At 38.2% G+C, this 14621-nt stretch overlaps 1 protein-coding gene and 1 long non-coding RNA gene across 7 annotated transcripts in view; both read left to right on the forward strand.

The window, feature by feature from the left end:
- The first annotated feature begins 939 nt into the window (after positions 1 to 939).
- Positions 940 to 14621, forward strand: part of AASDH (aminoadipate-semialdehyde dehydrogenase) — a 44367-nt gene continuing 30685 nt past the window's right edge. Inside the window, exons 1-3 of one of the 6 annotated variants that reach the window (XM_053901554.1) lie at positions 940 to 1139; positions 5137 to 5409; positions 6469 to 6589. In XM_053901554.1, coding sequence (XP_053757529.1) covers positions 5180 to 5409; positions 6469 to 6589 — 351 coding nt within the window. In that variant the 5' untranslated portion in view covers positions 940 to 1139; positions 5137 to 5179. Of the gene's footprint in view, positions 1140 to 5136; positions 5410 to 6468; positions 6590 to 7546; positions 8380 to 14621 lie in introns of those variants that run through there. The other 5 variants (XM_053901551.1, XM_053901552.1, XM_053901556.1 and 2 more) reach the window with 5 other exon arrangements.
- LOC128776598 (uncharacterized) lies at positions 8388 to 10846 on the forward strand. Its single transcript, XR_008421764.1, has 2 exons — positions 8388 to 8498; positions 8741 to 10846. It is a non-coding gene; the product is annotated as an uncharacterized LOC128776598 (long non-coding RNA).

The raw sequence follows: 14621 nt of genomic DNA on the forward strand, positions 1-14621 counted from the left end.
AGCACACACACACCCCAAAACAACAACAACAAACTCAGCTATTGCAGAGAGTAGCTTAAAAATAGCATTCTTGTCTTTGACACTTGTAATAATTTATGTCTCTAACGATAACTTGGAAACCAATTATTATTTAGGCATGTAGCTTTGGTCACTCTCTCCCACTCAGACCTGTTTTATTTATTGCTCCTATTAGTGAAAAATATTCTTAGTCATCGTTTAAAACCTGTCTCTTCCAATTATGTCTGTCTCAGCCTAATTATGACAGGGACCTCCTTTGCAGGCTTCGTTGCAGGAGTCACAATCTTCCCAAACGCTACTGCAGATTTCCAGACAATATAGAATGGATTAAGTCTTTTCTTTTTAATTTAACGTTTGTTTATTTTTTGAGAGAGACAGAGTGTGAGCAGGGGAGGGGCAGCCAGAGAGGGAGACACAGAATCCAAAGCAGGCTCCAGGCTCTGTGTTGTCAGCACAGAGCCCCACGAGGGGCTCAAACTCACAAGCCGTGAGATCATGACCTAAACCGAAGTCGGACGCCTAACCTACTGAGCCACCCAGGAGGATTAAGTCCACTTTCTATTGCACTTCACAACTATTTCATCTTCCTTTACATCAACCCTAGGCAATATCTTTCTCTCCACTTTGTGGAAAAGGAGACACCGTCTCTGAATTAAAGTACTTTGCCCGAGTTTCTTGGTATAGCTCCACACTGGTCAGCTCCAACGTCTTTGAAAATCTTGCCCAAAACCCAGCGCGACCAAAACAGGTGCCTGAGCTGACAGCATTAGGCAAAAAGGCTGCCAGCTCTACTCCCAGGTTGGCCCAGCCCTCTCGGGAGGGGGCGGGGCAGTGAGACACTACCTGCTCCGGGTAGCTCCAGCTGACGTCATTGCAACAGCGACGCAGAAGATTTACGCGACAGCCTGCGCCTCTTAGATCCCAGCGGTCATTGCGGCCAGCAGGCTTTACGGCTTGGGTGTGGCTGCTCTTTCACATATGTGTGGTGAGGTCTCCGGTTCAGCTTGTTGGAGGGTCAGGTTGAGCTCAGACCTCTCCCCCAACCCTCAGGCCAGGCCTTCTAAGTGAGTGTCGCAGGAGGTGGTGTCCAGCGGGGACTTGTGTGGGAGAAGTGAAGTAAGGTGAGGCCTGGCGCTGCCTGTGCACAGATTGTTGAACTTCAGGGCCACTGCTTTGCTTCGGATGTGAGTCAGTGGCATCTGGCAGGTTGATGTGCAGACTAAAGTGACCTGTGTGATCTCTTCCTGAGTTGCCCAGCTTCGGACCCTCTGCCCCTTCTTTAGAAGAAAATAAGTGTGCCCCACCTCCTTACTAGGTTTGGAAGCTATAAAGTGCATTGTTATTAAATGTAGTTGTGTAATGGAAATTAAGAAGCCCATGGATGGGGAGGGGGGAAGTTTCTAGATTATTTAACTGTCTTTAAGATAACTAATAACCTAGAGAGAGACCTCTGGAGCACGACAGTTTGTTGACAGTCTTAAGACCTTTGAAGACTAAATAGCAGCATCTACTGCTGTAAATGAAGTAGGGAATATCTTTAACTTCATGGTTCCATTACATGTGAATCTGCTAAACTTACTTGCTTCTCCCCCCCCCCCCCCCTTATAAGGGCTCAGAAATGTTTGGGTGTATAAAAGTATATAGTGTTCTTATATTTATTTGTTTATTCATTCATGTATTTGTTTTTTATTTTTTTAAAAAATGTTTATTCTTTGAGAGAAAGAACAAGCAGGGGAGGGGCAGAGAGAAAGGGAGACAGAATCCCAAGACCCTGGCTGTCAGCTCAGAGCTCAGTATGGGGCTCAGACTCATCAACCCAACCGGGAGATCATGACCTGAGCCGAAACCAGAACTAGGATGCTCAGTGAGCCACCCAGATACCCCTCTTTTTTTTTTTTTTTTTTTTTTTAAGTATAGTATTCTTTATTGGAGAGGATATTTATTTTATGATTCAGTTAATGAAAATGAAAACCTTGGAGAGTAGATTTTGCCTTAAGTGTGTAGCAACCCCTGGGAAACTGACAGTTAAAAGTAGAAAAACCTATTAATTGTATAGAGAGGTGTGGTAGCCTTGTAATTTGTCATAAAAATGGTGTATCTTCAGTTACCTTTATAATCTTGCCCCTTAACTTTGAAGTCAAGTATTTTGGAGTATAAAAATTAATCAGAATGTCCTCATGGAAAATTAAGTGCTATAATTGCTTTTGCATTAAAAAATGCAATTTTGGGGACACCTGGGTGGCTCAGGTGGTTAAGCATCTGACTTCAGCTCAGGTCATGATCTCACAGTTCATGAATTCAAGCCCGCATCGGGCTCTATGCTGACAGGTCCGAACCTGGAGCCTGTTTCAGATTCTGCGTTTCCTTCTCTCTCTGGCCTTCTCTCTCTCTCTCTCTCTCTCTCTCTCTCTCTCTCTCTCTCTCTTTCTTTCTTTCTCTTTCTCTCTCTTTCTCTCTCTCTCAAAAAAATAGACATTAGAAAAATGCATTTTTTTGGCACATACACATAAGATTTTTATGAAAATGCCTTAGTATAATATAGGCAATTTGTTATTCACAGTGGGAGAGAGTAGCAGAAGGTATCCTTCTGTACTGACTATACCTTGTCAGGGATAAACTCATTTGGCATGATTAATGGATAGTATGGACAGTCATCTTTATATAATGATAATTTGTGTGCATGAGGAAGAGCTTAAAATTTTAATCTTGTATATTACAAAAGAAAATATAGAAATGCTTACTAAAAATACTGCAAATACCAAAGATCTTTTATTTTTAAACTTTATATTTAGAAATCATAGCATTTTCAAACCTTATGGGTCTCAATAGTTATTGGTTCATTTTGCTCTTTTTTGTTCTCTAATTCACATCAATTAAATGACATGGGTGAAAGTTAATTTTATTTTTTATTTCTTTAAAAAAATTTTTTTATGTTTTATTTGCTTTTTGAGAGAAAGAGAGACAGAGTCGTGAGCAGGGGAGGGACAGAGAGAGAGGGAGACACAGAATCCGAAGCAGTCTCCAGGCTCTGAGCTGTCAGCACAGAGCCCGATGCAGGGCTTGAACTCACAGACTGAGAGATCATGACCTGAGCTGAAGTCGGACGCTTAACCGACTGAGCCACCCAGGCACCCCTTATTTTTTATTTCTTTTTTTATTAAAAAAATTTTTTTTAACATTTATTTTGTAGAGAAAGAGAGCGTGAGCAAGAGAGGGGCAAAGAGAGGGAGACACAGAATCGGAAACAGGCTCCAGGCTTTGAGCTGTCACCACAGAGCCCAACGTGGTGCTTGAACCCACGAGTGTTAAGATCATGATCTGAACTAAATTCGGCCGCCTAACCGACTGAGCCCCCCCCAAGAGCCCCTTTATTTCTTTTTTTAATTAAAAAATTTTATGTTTGTTTGTTTGTTTGTTTGTTTATTTATTTATTTATTTATTTATTTTGGAGAGAGAATAACAGAGTGCAAGTCGGGGAGGGACAGAGAAAGAGGGAGACACAGGATCTGAAGCAGGCTCCAGGCTCTGAGTTGCCAGCACAGAGCCCAACATGGGGCTCAAACTCACGAACCAGGAAATCATAACCTGAGATGTAGTCAGATGCTTAATTGACAGAGCCACCCAGGCTCCTCTATTTTTATTTCTTTAAAGTTTATTTTAAGAGGGAGAGAATCCCAAGCAACCACATTGTCAGTACAGAGCCCTACAAGGGGCTCAGTCCCATAACTGTGAGATCATGACCTGAGCTGGAATCAAGAGTCAGATGCTTTACTAATTGAGCCACTCAGACAACCTGGTTAATTTTATTTTGAATTAGTAATGAAATCAGTTCAAATAAATATGAACAAATAAACTTGAATAATTAAAATAGGCTACTGGGTAAATCTCATTTGCTTTTGAAATATGGAAAAGAGTTCACAGAAGAGAAAAAAATCACCTTGCCTTTCAAGGAAATACTAGTAATTGTTTCTTTTAAATCAGTGATCCCTAAAGGGTTTTTTTGTTTGTTGGTTTGGTTTGTTTTGTTTTGATGAATTACTATTTCTACTCTGGGGTGCCTGCGTGGCTCAGTCAGTTAAGCATCCAACTTTGGCTCAGGTCATGATCTCCAGTTCATGAGTTTCAACCCCACATCAGACTCTCTGCTGTTAGCACAGAGCCTGCTTTAGATCCTCTGTCCCCACTCTTTCTTTGACCCTCCCCTGCTCGTGCATGTGTGTGTGCGCGTGGGTTCCCTTGCTCCCTCTCAAAAATAAACATTAAAAAAAAAACAAAACTAGAGGATAAAGAGCTTATTCAACAATTACAAAAGGGACTTGATGTGACCTCTGAAGTCTTAAATAATATCATAGTTTATATACAGTGGACTAAAATTGGATCGATTTAGATAGATTTTCCTTTTTTCTATCAAAGGTTGACTTTGCTTTCACCTAAGTTCAGTTTCTAAAAGTATAGTTTATTTGTATTAATCTCTTCGAAGACATTTTGCAGGATTTTAACTACTTTATCTTAATCTGGGATGGAAACCAAAGAAAAAATGAAAAGAAAATTAAGCATGTAGTGCTTTAAATTGTTTTTTTTTTTCCTTAATGTTTATTTATTCTTGAGAGAGAGAGACTGAGCATTAGTGGGGGAAAGGCAGAGAGAGAGGGAGAGACAGAATCCAAAACAGGCTCCAGCTCTGATCTGTCAGCACCAAGTCCGGCACGGGGCTTGAACCCATGAACCGTGAGATTATGACCTGAGCCGAAGTTGGACACTTAACTGAGCCACCCAGACACCCCTAAAGTGGGTTTTATTGGTTAATTTTTTATATGCATTTTTTACATTGTGGTAAGTTGAGAGAGAATTCTACATTTCTACCTGTTTCATTCTCATCTGTGTATACCACTCCTCTCCCAAATTTTCTTCCAGCTCAGACCTAGTGTTAGGTTGATAGTATCAAATTAATTTTCAACTCCTTGTTCTCAACATAGATACTTCCTAAATTCAGAGATTAATTATGTTTTTGATATAGCTGTTTTTGTGAGGAATGATTTGTATTGAAGTTTCTCTCTCCCTTTTTCACCCTGCCATGTTCCCTAAAACTCCCTATCCCCATAATATTTCTGTATATAGGTGGAGTTCTCTGCTACCAATGAGGCTTCAATAAACCAGTGAAATGACTCTTCAGGAATTGGTACATCGGGCTGCCTCCATTTATTCAGATAAAATAGCTGTATGTTTTGATGAGTGTAACAACCAGCCTCCAGTTTATTACACCTATAAGTCTGTGGTTCATGCTGCTTCAGAATTATCAAATTTTCTACTATTACACTGTGACTTTCAAGGAATTCGGGAAGTTGGTCTCTACTGCCATCCTGGTATTAACTTACCCTCTTGGATTTTAGGGTAATTATTTTAATGCTGAATTTTTAGTTTTCTAACCTAATTTTTAATTCTTTAGTACATAGAGTGTTGTATCTTACATAAAAATACAATAGTATACAGAATAGTGTTGCTTGGTCAGTTTTAGAGAGGCTAAAGAAGTTTGTATTTCCCAACAATTATTTTTAATCATTTAATTGATCTGAGTTTATTTAGGAGACAAGAAATTTTCATTAATAGAATATTTAAGTATCTCCAAAATATAAGGGCTTCATTTGTCTACCAAAAGAAAATGGTCATAAATTCGTTATATCAAAGCAAACAAGTATTTCAGAAATAACATGACCATTTTTTCTCCTGAGACTGAAGTTTAGGTACTCAAAGTATTCAGTAAATGAATGAATAAGTGAAGTTTTGGATGTTGGTCATAAAAAAATGAGCTATGGACTGAGGACACTAATTATTATTTGCAAAATTTTCATCATTAGGTTGTTATAGAATATTATCCTTATATAGTGATTTCTGTACTAGGGTTCTACAGTAAATAAAAGCTATTAAAGAAGTAGAAAAGTTGATGCTCATCCCATAATATGTGTGTTAGTAGATTAATGTATAAATGTAAAGCAAAAAAAGTTAAAATTTGGCTTCCATTCAATCATTGAAAAAATTTTATTGAAAATTTACTCTGTGCAAAAATCCATTGTCCCCAAAGTATACCTGAAAGTACTTTTTTTAGATTTTATTTTTAAGTAATCTCTACACCCAGTTTGGGGTTTGATTTCCCACAACCCCAGTATCAAGAGTCTTGTGCTCTACTGACTGAGCCAGACAAGCACCCTTACCTCAGAGTATTTTTGGTTAAAACAACTAACTGATTTTGGATCTTAAAGTGATAAAAATTTAATGGTGGATATTCTGCCTTAAAAACAAAATAGAAATAACTATAAGCAACGATGTGTCAACAAAAACATTGGCATTTCTGATATGTCGTTGGTAAAGTACATAGGGAAATAGAAATACTTAAAGATGATTTTCAACAGATCTTCTATGCTGAAGAAATGCTATTCTATACTCTTTATTTAGAATTCTCCAAGTCCCTGCTGCTTATGCTCCTATTGATCCAGATGCACCACCAGCGTTGTCAACTCATTTTATGAAAAAATGTAATCTAAGTTATATTCTTGTTGACAAACAGCAAATTAATGTAAGTGTGTGTATTTAAATTTGTGTGTGTGTTTATCTTTCAATTGAAGGGTGTGTGTGTACATTTCTACGTTTCCTAAATGTAGACATTTGGGTTGGATAATTGTTGTGAGGAGTGTCCTGTACATTATAGGTTATTTGAACAGCCTCCCTGGTTTCCACCCACTAAATGCCAGTAGCACTGCCTCGACCCCACCCCATCCCAGTTGTGACAATGAAAATTGTCTCCAGAAATGGCCAGATGTCTCCTGGAGGTACAATTCACCTCCTACACTCTATTGAGAAACACTGCCCTATAGCATGAAGGCTATATGCCCTAGACATATAATTACTGTGCATTATTTTGAATTTCCTTTCTCTTTCCAAAGTTGTTTCTAGGAAAATTTTATAATAATGGAGACCTTTTTAAAAATTTTATTTATTTTTGAGAGGGAGAGGGAAACAGGTACAGAGGGAGGGAGAGAGAGAATCCCAAGCAGGCCTTGAGCTGTCAGCACAGACCCCAACATGGGGCTTGAACTCACAAACTGAGATTATGACCTGAGCCGAAATCACGAGTTGGATGCTCAACTGACTGAGCCACCCAGGTGCCCCAAAACCATATCTTTGTATATTTGTAGCAATTTGTAGTGATCAACAACATTAAAGAACAATAACCAGGCTTAGATTTTGAAAAAGAGATTGGCACTTAGAGTTTTCCAGAGAGGTCTAGTCTATTTTTTTAAAATGCCCATTTATTTTGAGAACACAAGCCGGGGAGGGGCAGAGAGAGGGAGAAAGAGAATCCCAAGCAGGCTGTATGCAGCCAGCACAGAGGTTGACATGGGGCTTGATCTCACAATCGAGTGAGATCATGACCTGAGCCGAAATCAAGAGTTGGACGCTTAACCAACAGAGCCAGTCAGGCACTTCCTAAATTTATTTTTTAATTTTTTTTTTTTTAAATTTTTTTTTTCAACGTTTTTTATTTATTTTTGGGACAGAGAGAGACAGAGCATGAACGGGGGAGGGGCAGAGAGAGAGGGAGACACAGAATGGGAAACAGGCTCCAGGCTCCGAGCCATCAGCCCAGAGCCTGACGCGGGGCTCGAACTCACGGACCGCGAGATCGTGACCTGGCTGAAGTCGGACGCTTAACCGACTGCGCCACCCAGGCGCCCCTATTTTTTAATTTTTAAGTGACTGCCAACCAAATATGTAGCCAAGAGACATTGCTTTATGGGCAAGAGTTGGTTATTACATGTTCAGGAAGATCCAGCCCATGTTTCATTATTTCTTCATAAAATATTGTTTTACCAAAGAGGAGAAAAGAGCATTATAGAACATATATTCAGTTTAGCCTGTTTTTACCCATTTCCTAGCTGAACCAATTTGTATTTGAGGATAACTTAAATGCGTTCCACTTATGTATCTATATGTCTGTGCATCTCTGAATATATAATGAAAAATATCAAAAGCTTGAGATGCATGGAGGAATTCCTAGAGAATCACGAGTATTAGAATAAAGACTCTAGAAGGAGACAACTAAAGTATAATTGGTGAATATTTTCTAAATAAACATTAATGTGTAGTCAAAAGTTTTCTCAGATTGTTTATTTGTTTGTTTGCTTTTTTAATGTTTGTTTATTTTTGCGAGAACACCAGAAAGCTGGAGAGGGGCAAAGAGAGGGACAGAGGATCCAAAGCAGGCTCCATGCTGATAGCAGAGAGCCCACTGTGGGGCTTGAACTCATGAACCGCGAGGTTATGACCTGAGCTAAAGTTGGACACTTAACCAACTGAGCCACCCAGGTGACCCTGGTTATTTTTTTGTTGATGTAATAAACAAAGCTAAAATGGGAATGTGACATTCGATTTTCTTGACAGCCTTGGTGAAGGTTTTATAAAAGAGGTGGTTGAATTTGAGAATTGTCAGTATTGCGTGTTCTTTTTTTTTTTTTTTTTTTAATTTTTTTTAACGTTTATTTATTTTTGAGACAGAGAGAGACAGAGCATGAACGGGGGAGGGTCAGAGAGAGAGGGAGACACAGAATCTGAAACAGGCTCCAGGCTCTGAGCAGTCAGCACAGAGCCCGATGCGGGGCTCGAACTCACATACCGCAAGATCGTGACCTGAGCCGAAGTCGGACGCTTAACCGACTGAACCACCCAGGCGCCCCTTGCGTGTTCTTTATAACTGCTTATATAAGGAGTTGGTCATATAGAAAACACCATAGGAAGTCCCTTGCTTCCCCTTCCATTACTTTGATGATGGTATAAGTGTTCCTCCTTGACACATGAGCAATCAGGATGTACTTACTGAACCCAGCATCCACTAGAATAGTAGTTCTCAGCTGGAGATCATTTTGCCTCCCAGGAGACATTTGGCAATGTCCACAGTTATTTTTTATTATGCTGACAGTGCGGTGCTCCTGGCATCTAGTGGGTAGAGGCCATAGATGCTGCTAAAAATCCTATAAAGCACAAGATAACCTACAAAGATTTATCTGGTGCAAAATGTCAGTAGTGTTGAGATTGAGAAACCATACACTAAAGACAAGTTTTTTGGGAGGGCATCAGTATGTGAAAGAAGCCCAAGACCTGATTCCAGCTGCTTATAACGTATAATATAATTGACCTTTGGACAACATGGTTTGAACTGCGCAGGTCCACTTACATGCGATGGTTTTTTTTTTGTTTGTTTGTTTGTTTTTTTTAATACAGTACAGTACACCATTGTAAATGTATTTTCTCATGATTTTCTTTTTTAGCATTGATACAATACATTTTAATATAGTCCATATTCAGATTTCCATATTTACCTCCAAAAAATCCTTTTAGCTTTTTTAGGGGAGGGGTACAAAATCCAGTCAAATATCATATAATACATCCCTTTCTCACACCTCCTTAGTATCCTTTCATCTAGAACAGCTCTCCTACCTTTTTCAAAAATATTTCACATCTTTCAGAAATCAGAGTTATTGAGGTATAATATACATAGAGTAAAAATCACCTAGTTTATGTGTACATTTTAATGAGTTTTGGCAAATATAAACAGTTATGAAAACACCTCTTCAATAATGATATGTTTTCCTTATTTCAAAATCCTTGTGCCCCTTTTCAGTCAGTCCCAAGTACATTTTTTACATTTCCTCTTTTTTGAAACTATTTTAAAGGCTTTTGTGATGCCATGGCTGGTCTAGTTTTCCTCCCAGATCTCCTCAGTCACTTTAGCCAGCTTCTCTTCCTCTGTGAGGACAGGAAACTTGTTTGTAACAGTTTGTCACTTAGGATCATATCCTCAACACCTAGAACAATACCTGGTGTAGGAAACACTGCAAAGTGAGGCACTTTGAACTATGCTCATTTATGTAATGTTTAGTTTCCAGCTAAATATTACCTTCATTTTCTAAATGACCATAAAGCTCAACAAAGTATAATTGGTACCATTTACAAAACCACTATATAACAAAGCCAGGATTTAAATACATTGGGTAAAATATGTTCTGATTAATTATATTTCAGTATTAAAAATTGTTTTTAATGTGCATAGAGTTGATACAAAATGTTACATTGGTTTCAGGTGTGCAACGTGATCGAGCGTCTCTATACATTATGCTAAGGTCGCTACAAGTGTAGCTACCAACTCACTGTACGGTGTGATTATGGTATCACTGACTATATTCCCTATGCTGTACCTTTTATTCCCTATTATCTCAGTATTTACAGACAGATGTGTGAATATTGAAAATAATTGCGATTACAGAATTTAAGATTTTTAGAGCCCTTTATTCTTAGGGTATAAGGTTATGCACATTCACTAAGAGCTGTATAATGTAATACTTATGTAACATTTTGAATTTGAAAAGCACTTGTTGAACTGCAGAATAAGTAAGGCAAATGTTATTTGGTCATTACTTTGTAGTCACTTGAGAGATTTTATGAGTTTAATTCTTTTTTTTAATTGAAGTATAGTTGGCATCCAATGTTAGTTTCAAGTGTACAACGTAGTGGTTCAAGTTTATATGTTATCTTCATTGTAAGTGTAGCTACCATCTGTTGCCATATAATGGTATTACAATGTTATTGACTATATTCCCTATGCTGTACCTTTTATCCCCATAACTTATTCCGTAACTGGAAGCCTGTATCTCCTTTTCACCCATTTTCACCCACCCTTCTCCCCCTATGGCAACCACATTTGTTCTTTGTATTTATGGGTCTGTTTGTGTTTTTTGTTTTTGTTCTTTAGATTACACATATAAATGAAATCATGGTATATTTCTCTCTTGTTTCATTTAGCATAATTCCCTTGAGGTCTGTGTTGTAAATGGCAAGATCTCCTTTTTATGGCTGAATAATATTCATGTGTGTGTATGTGTACATTATAGCATCTTTATCCATTTATTTATTGGACACTTGGTTGCTTCCATATCTTGGCTGCTGTAAATAGCCCTGCAATGTACATAGGAATGCATATATCTTCTTGTATTATGTTTTCATTTTCTTTGGGTAAATGCCCAGTAGTGGAATTACTGGATCATATGGTATCCTTTTTTTTTTTTTTTAATGTTTATTTATCTTGAGAAGGAGAAAGAGAATCCCAAGCAGTCTCTGCACTATCAGCACAGAACCCGATGCAGGGTTTGATCTCATGAACTGTGAGATCATGATCTGAGCTGAGATCAAGATTCAGATGCTTAACCGACTGAGAGCCACCCAGGTTCCCCTCATATGGTAGTTCTAATTTTAAGTTTTTGAGGAGCCTCCATCCAGTTTACCACAGTGGCTGCACCAATTTACATCCTCACCAATATTTGTTATTTCTTGTCTTTTTGATTCTACTCATTTTGACAAATGTGAGGTAGTATCTCATATTTTTGATTTGCATTTCCCTGATTAGTGACGTTGAATGTCTTTCATGTGCCTGTTGGCCATCTAGATGTCGTCTTTGGAAAATATCTATTCAGGTTCTCTGCCTATTTTTTTTTTAATTTTATTTTTAATTTTTTTAAATTTACATCCAAATTAGTTAGCATATAGTGCAACAATGATTTCAGGAGTAGACTCCTTAATGCCCCTTACCCATTTAGCCCATCCCCCTTCCCGCAACCCCTCCAGTAACCCTCAGTTTGTTCTCCATATTTATGAGTCTCTTCTGTTTTGTCCCCCTCCTGTTTTTATATTATTTTTGTTTCCATTCCCTTATGTTCATATGTTTTGTCTCTTAAAGTCCTTACATGAGTGAAGTCATACGATTTTTGTCTTTCTCTAATTTCACTTAGCATAATACCCTCCAGTTCCATCCGCGTAGTTGCAAATGGCAAGCTTTCATTCATTTTGATTGCCGAGTAATACTCCATTGTGTATATATACACATCTTCTTTATCCATTCATCCATCGGTGGACATTTGGGCTCTTTCCATATTTTGGCTATTGTTGATAGGGCTGCTATAAACATGGGGGTGCATGTGTCCCTTCCAAACGGCACACCTGTATCCCGTGGATAAATGCCTGGTAGTGCAATTGCTGGGTCGTAGGGGGTAGTTCTATTTTTAGTTTTTGAGGAACCTCCATACTGTTTTCCAGAGTGGCTGCACCAGCTTGCATTCCCACATCTGCCTATTTTTTTAATGGGATTATTTGTTTTGGTTTTGGTTTATTTATTTATTTTTTGATGTTGAATTGTAAAAGCTCTTCATATATTTTGGATATTAACCATTTATCAGATACATCATTTGGAAGTATTTTCTCCCATTTAGTAGGTTGCCCTTTTATTGATGGCTTTCACCTTTTATTGATGGCTTACTTCTCTGTGCAAAATCTTTTTATTTTGCTGAAGTCCCAATAATTTGCTTTTGTTTCCCTTGCTTGAGGAGACATATCTAGAAAAATGTTGCTAAGGCTGATGTTAAAGAGATTATGGTCTGTTTTTTTCTAAGAGTTTTATGGTTTTGGTTTCACATTTAGGTCTTTAATACACCGTGGGTTTATTTTTGTGTGTAGTATATGAGAGGGGCCCATTTACAGTCTTTTGCACGTAGCTGTCCAGTTTTCCCAGCACCATTTATTGAAGAGACTCTTTTCCTAATTGCATATTCTCGCCTCTTGTGTCATAGATTAATTGACCATATAAGCATGGGTTTATTTCTGGGCTCTCTGTCCTGTTGTTCTATGTGTCTGTTTCTGTGCCAGTACCATACTGCTTTGATTACTACAGCTTTGTATTATGTTTTGAAACTGGGATTGTGATACCTCACCCTCTGTTCTTTCTTAAGATTGCTTTGGCTATTTGGGGTCTTTTGTGGTTCCATACAAATTTTAGGATTATTTGTTCTAGTTCAGTGAAAAATGCTTCTGGTATTTTGATGGGATTATATTGAATCTAGATTGCTTTGCACAATATGGACATCTTAACGATATTCTTCCAGTCTATGGCCATGAAATATCTGTTCATTTGTGTTGTCTTCACTTTTTTTCATCAGTGTTTTTTTTATATTTTCACAGTACTCTTCTTTTAGCCTCTTGGTTAAATTCATTCTAGATATTTTATTACTTTTGGTGTAATTGTAAATGGAATTATTTTCTTAATTTCTCTTTCCTTGCTAGAATATAGGAATTGCTTAATTGCTACTTCCTTGCTAGTATATAGGAATGCAACAGGTTTCTGTATATTAATTTTGTATCCTGCAACTTTATGGAATTCATTTATTTTTTTTAAGTTTTATTTACTTTTTTTTATTTACTTTTTTTGTAATGTTTCTTTTTGAGAGACAGAGACAGATAGTGAGTGGGGGAGGGCCAGAGAGAGAGGGAGACACAGAAATCTGAAGTAGACTCCAGGTTCTGAGCTGTGAGCACAGAGCCTGACGTGGGGCTCAAACTCGTGAACCATGAGGTCATGACCTGAGCCAAAGTTGTACGCTTAACCTACTGAGCCACCCAGGCGCCCCTAAAGTTTATTTACTTTTGAGAGAGTGTGTGTGTGCGCACACACACATACAGACATGCGCATGCGCACGCCACAGGTGTGTGCATGTGCAAGTAAGGGAGAGGCAGAGAGAGGGAGACACAGGATCCAAAGCAGGCTCTCTGCTGACAGAACCCACAAACCGTGAGATCATGACCTGAGCCCAAGTCAGATGCTTAACAGACTGGGCCACCCAGGCACCCTCATTTATTACTTTTAATAGTTTTTGATGAAATCTTTAGGGTTTTCTATTAGTATGATGTCATCTGCAAATAGTAACAGTTTAATTTTTTTCTTACCAATTTGGATGTCTTTCCTCCCACCCCCAAACCCTTTATTGCTGTGGCTAGAACTTCCAGTAAGTACCATTTGAATAAAAGTGGGTGGACATCCTTGTCTTATTTCTGATCTTAGAGGAGAAGCTCTGTTTTCACCATTGAATAGGATGTTAGCTGTGGATTTTTCATATATGGCCTTTTATTATGGTGAGGCTTGTTCCTTGTCTTTGTTGCAAGTTTTTATCATGAATGATACTGAGTTTTGTCAGATGCTTTTTCTGCATCAATTAAGAGGATGTGATTTTTTTATTCATTTTGTTATTGTGAATTACATTGACTTGTGAATATTGGACCATTTTTGCAACTTTGGAATAAATCACATTTGACTGTAGTGAATGATCCTTTTAATGTTTTGTTGAATGAGGTTTGCTAGTATCTTATTGAGCGTTTTTGTATCCATGTTCATCAGGGAAATTGGCCTGCAGTTTTCTTTTTTTGTAGCGTCTTTTAAAAAAATATTCTTTTGCATTTAGTGTTTGTTTGTTTATTTTAAAGTTTATTTATTTTGAGAGGGGTGGGGGCAAAGAGACAGAGAGAGAATCCCAAGCCGGCTCCACACTCTCAGCATGGAGCCCGATGTAGGGCTTAAAGCCACAAACCATGAGATCATAACCTGAGCCAAAATCAAGAGTCAGATGATTCACAGACTGAGCCACCCAGGTGCCCCTGTTTATTTATTTTTAAGGTTTCTTTATTTTGAGAGAGGACATGTACATGATCAGGGGAGGGGCAAGATAGAGAATCCC

The sequence above is a fragment of the Panthera pardus genome, unplaced genomic scaffold, assembly GCF_024362965.1.
Source record: "Panthera pardus isolate Hobbes unplaced genomic scaffold, ASM2436296v1 HiC_scaffold_13, whole genome shotgun sequence".
NCBI lineage: Eukaryota > Metazoa > Chordata > Mammalia > Carnivora > Felidae > Panthera > Panthera pardus.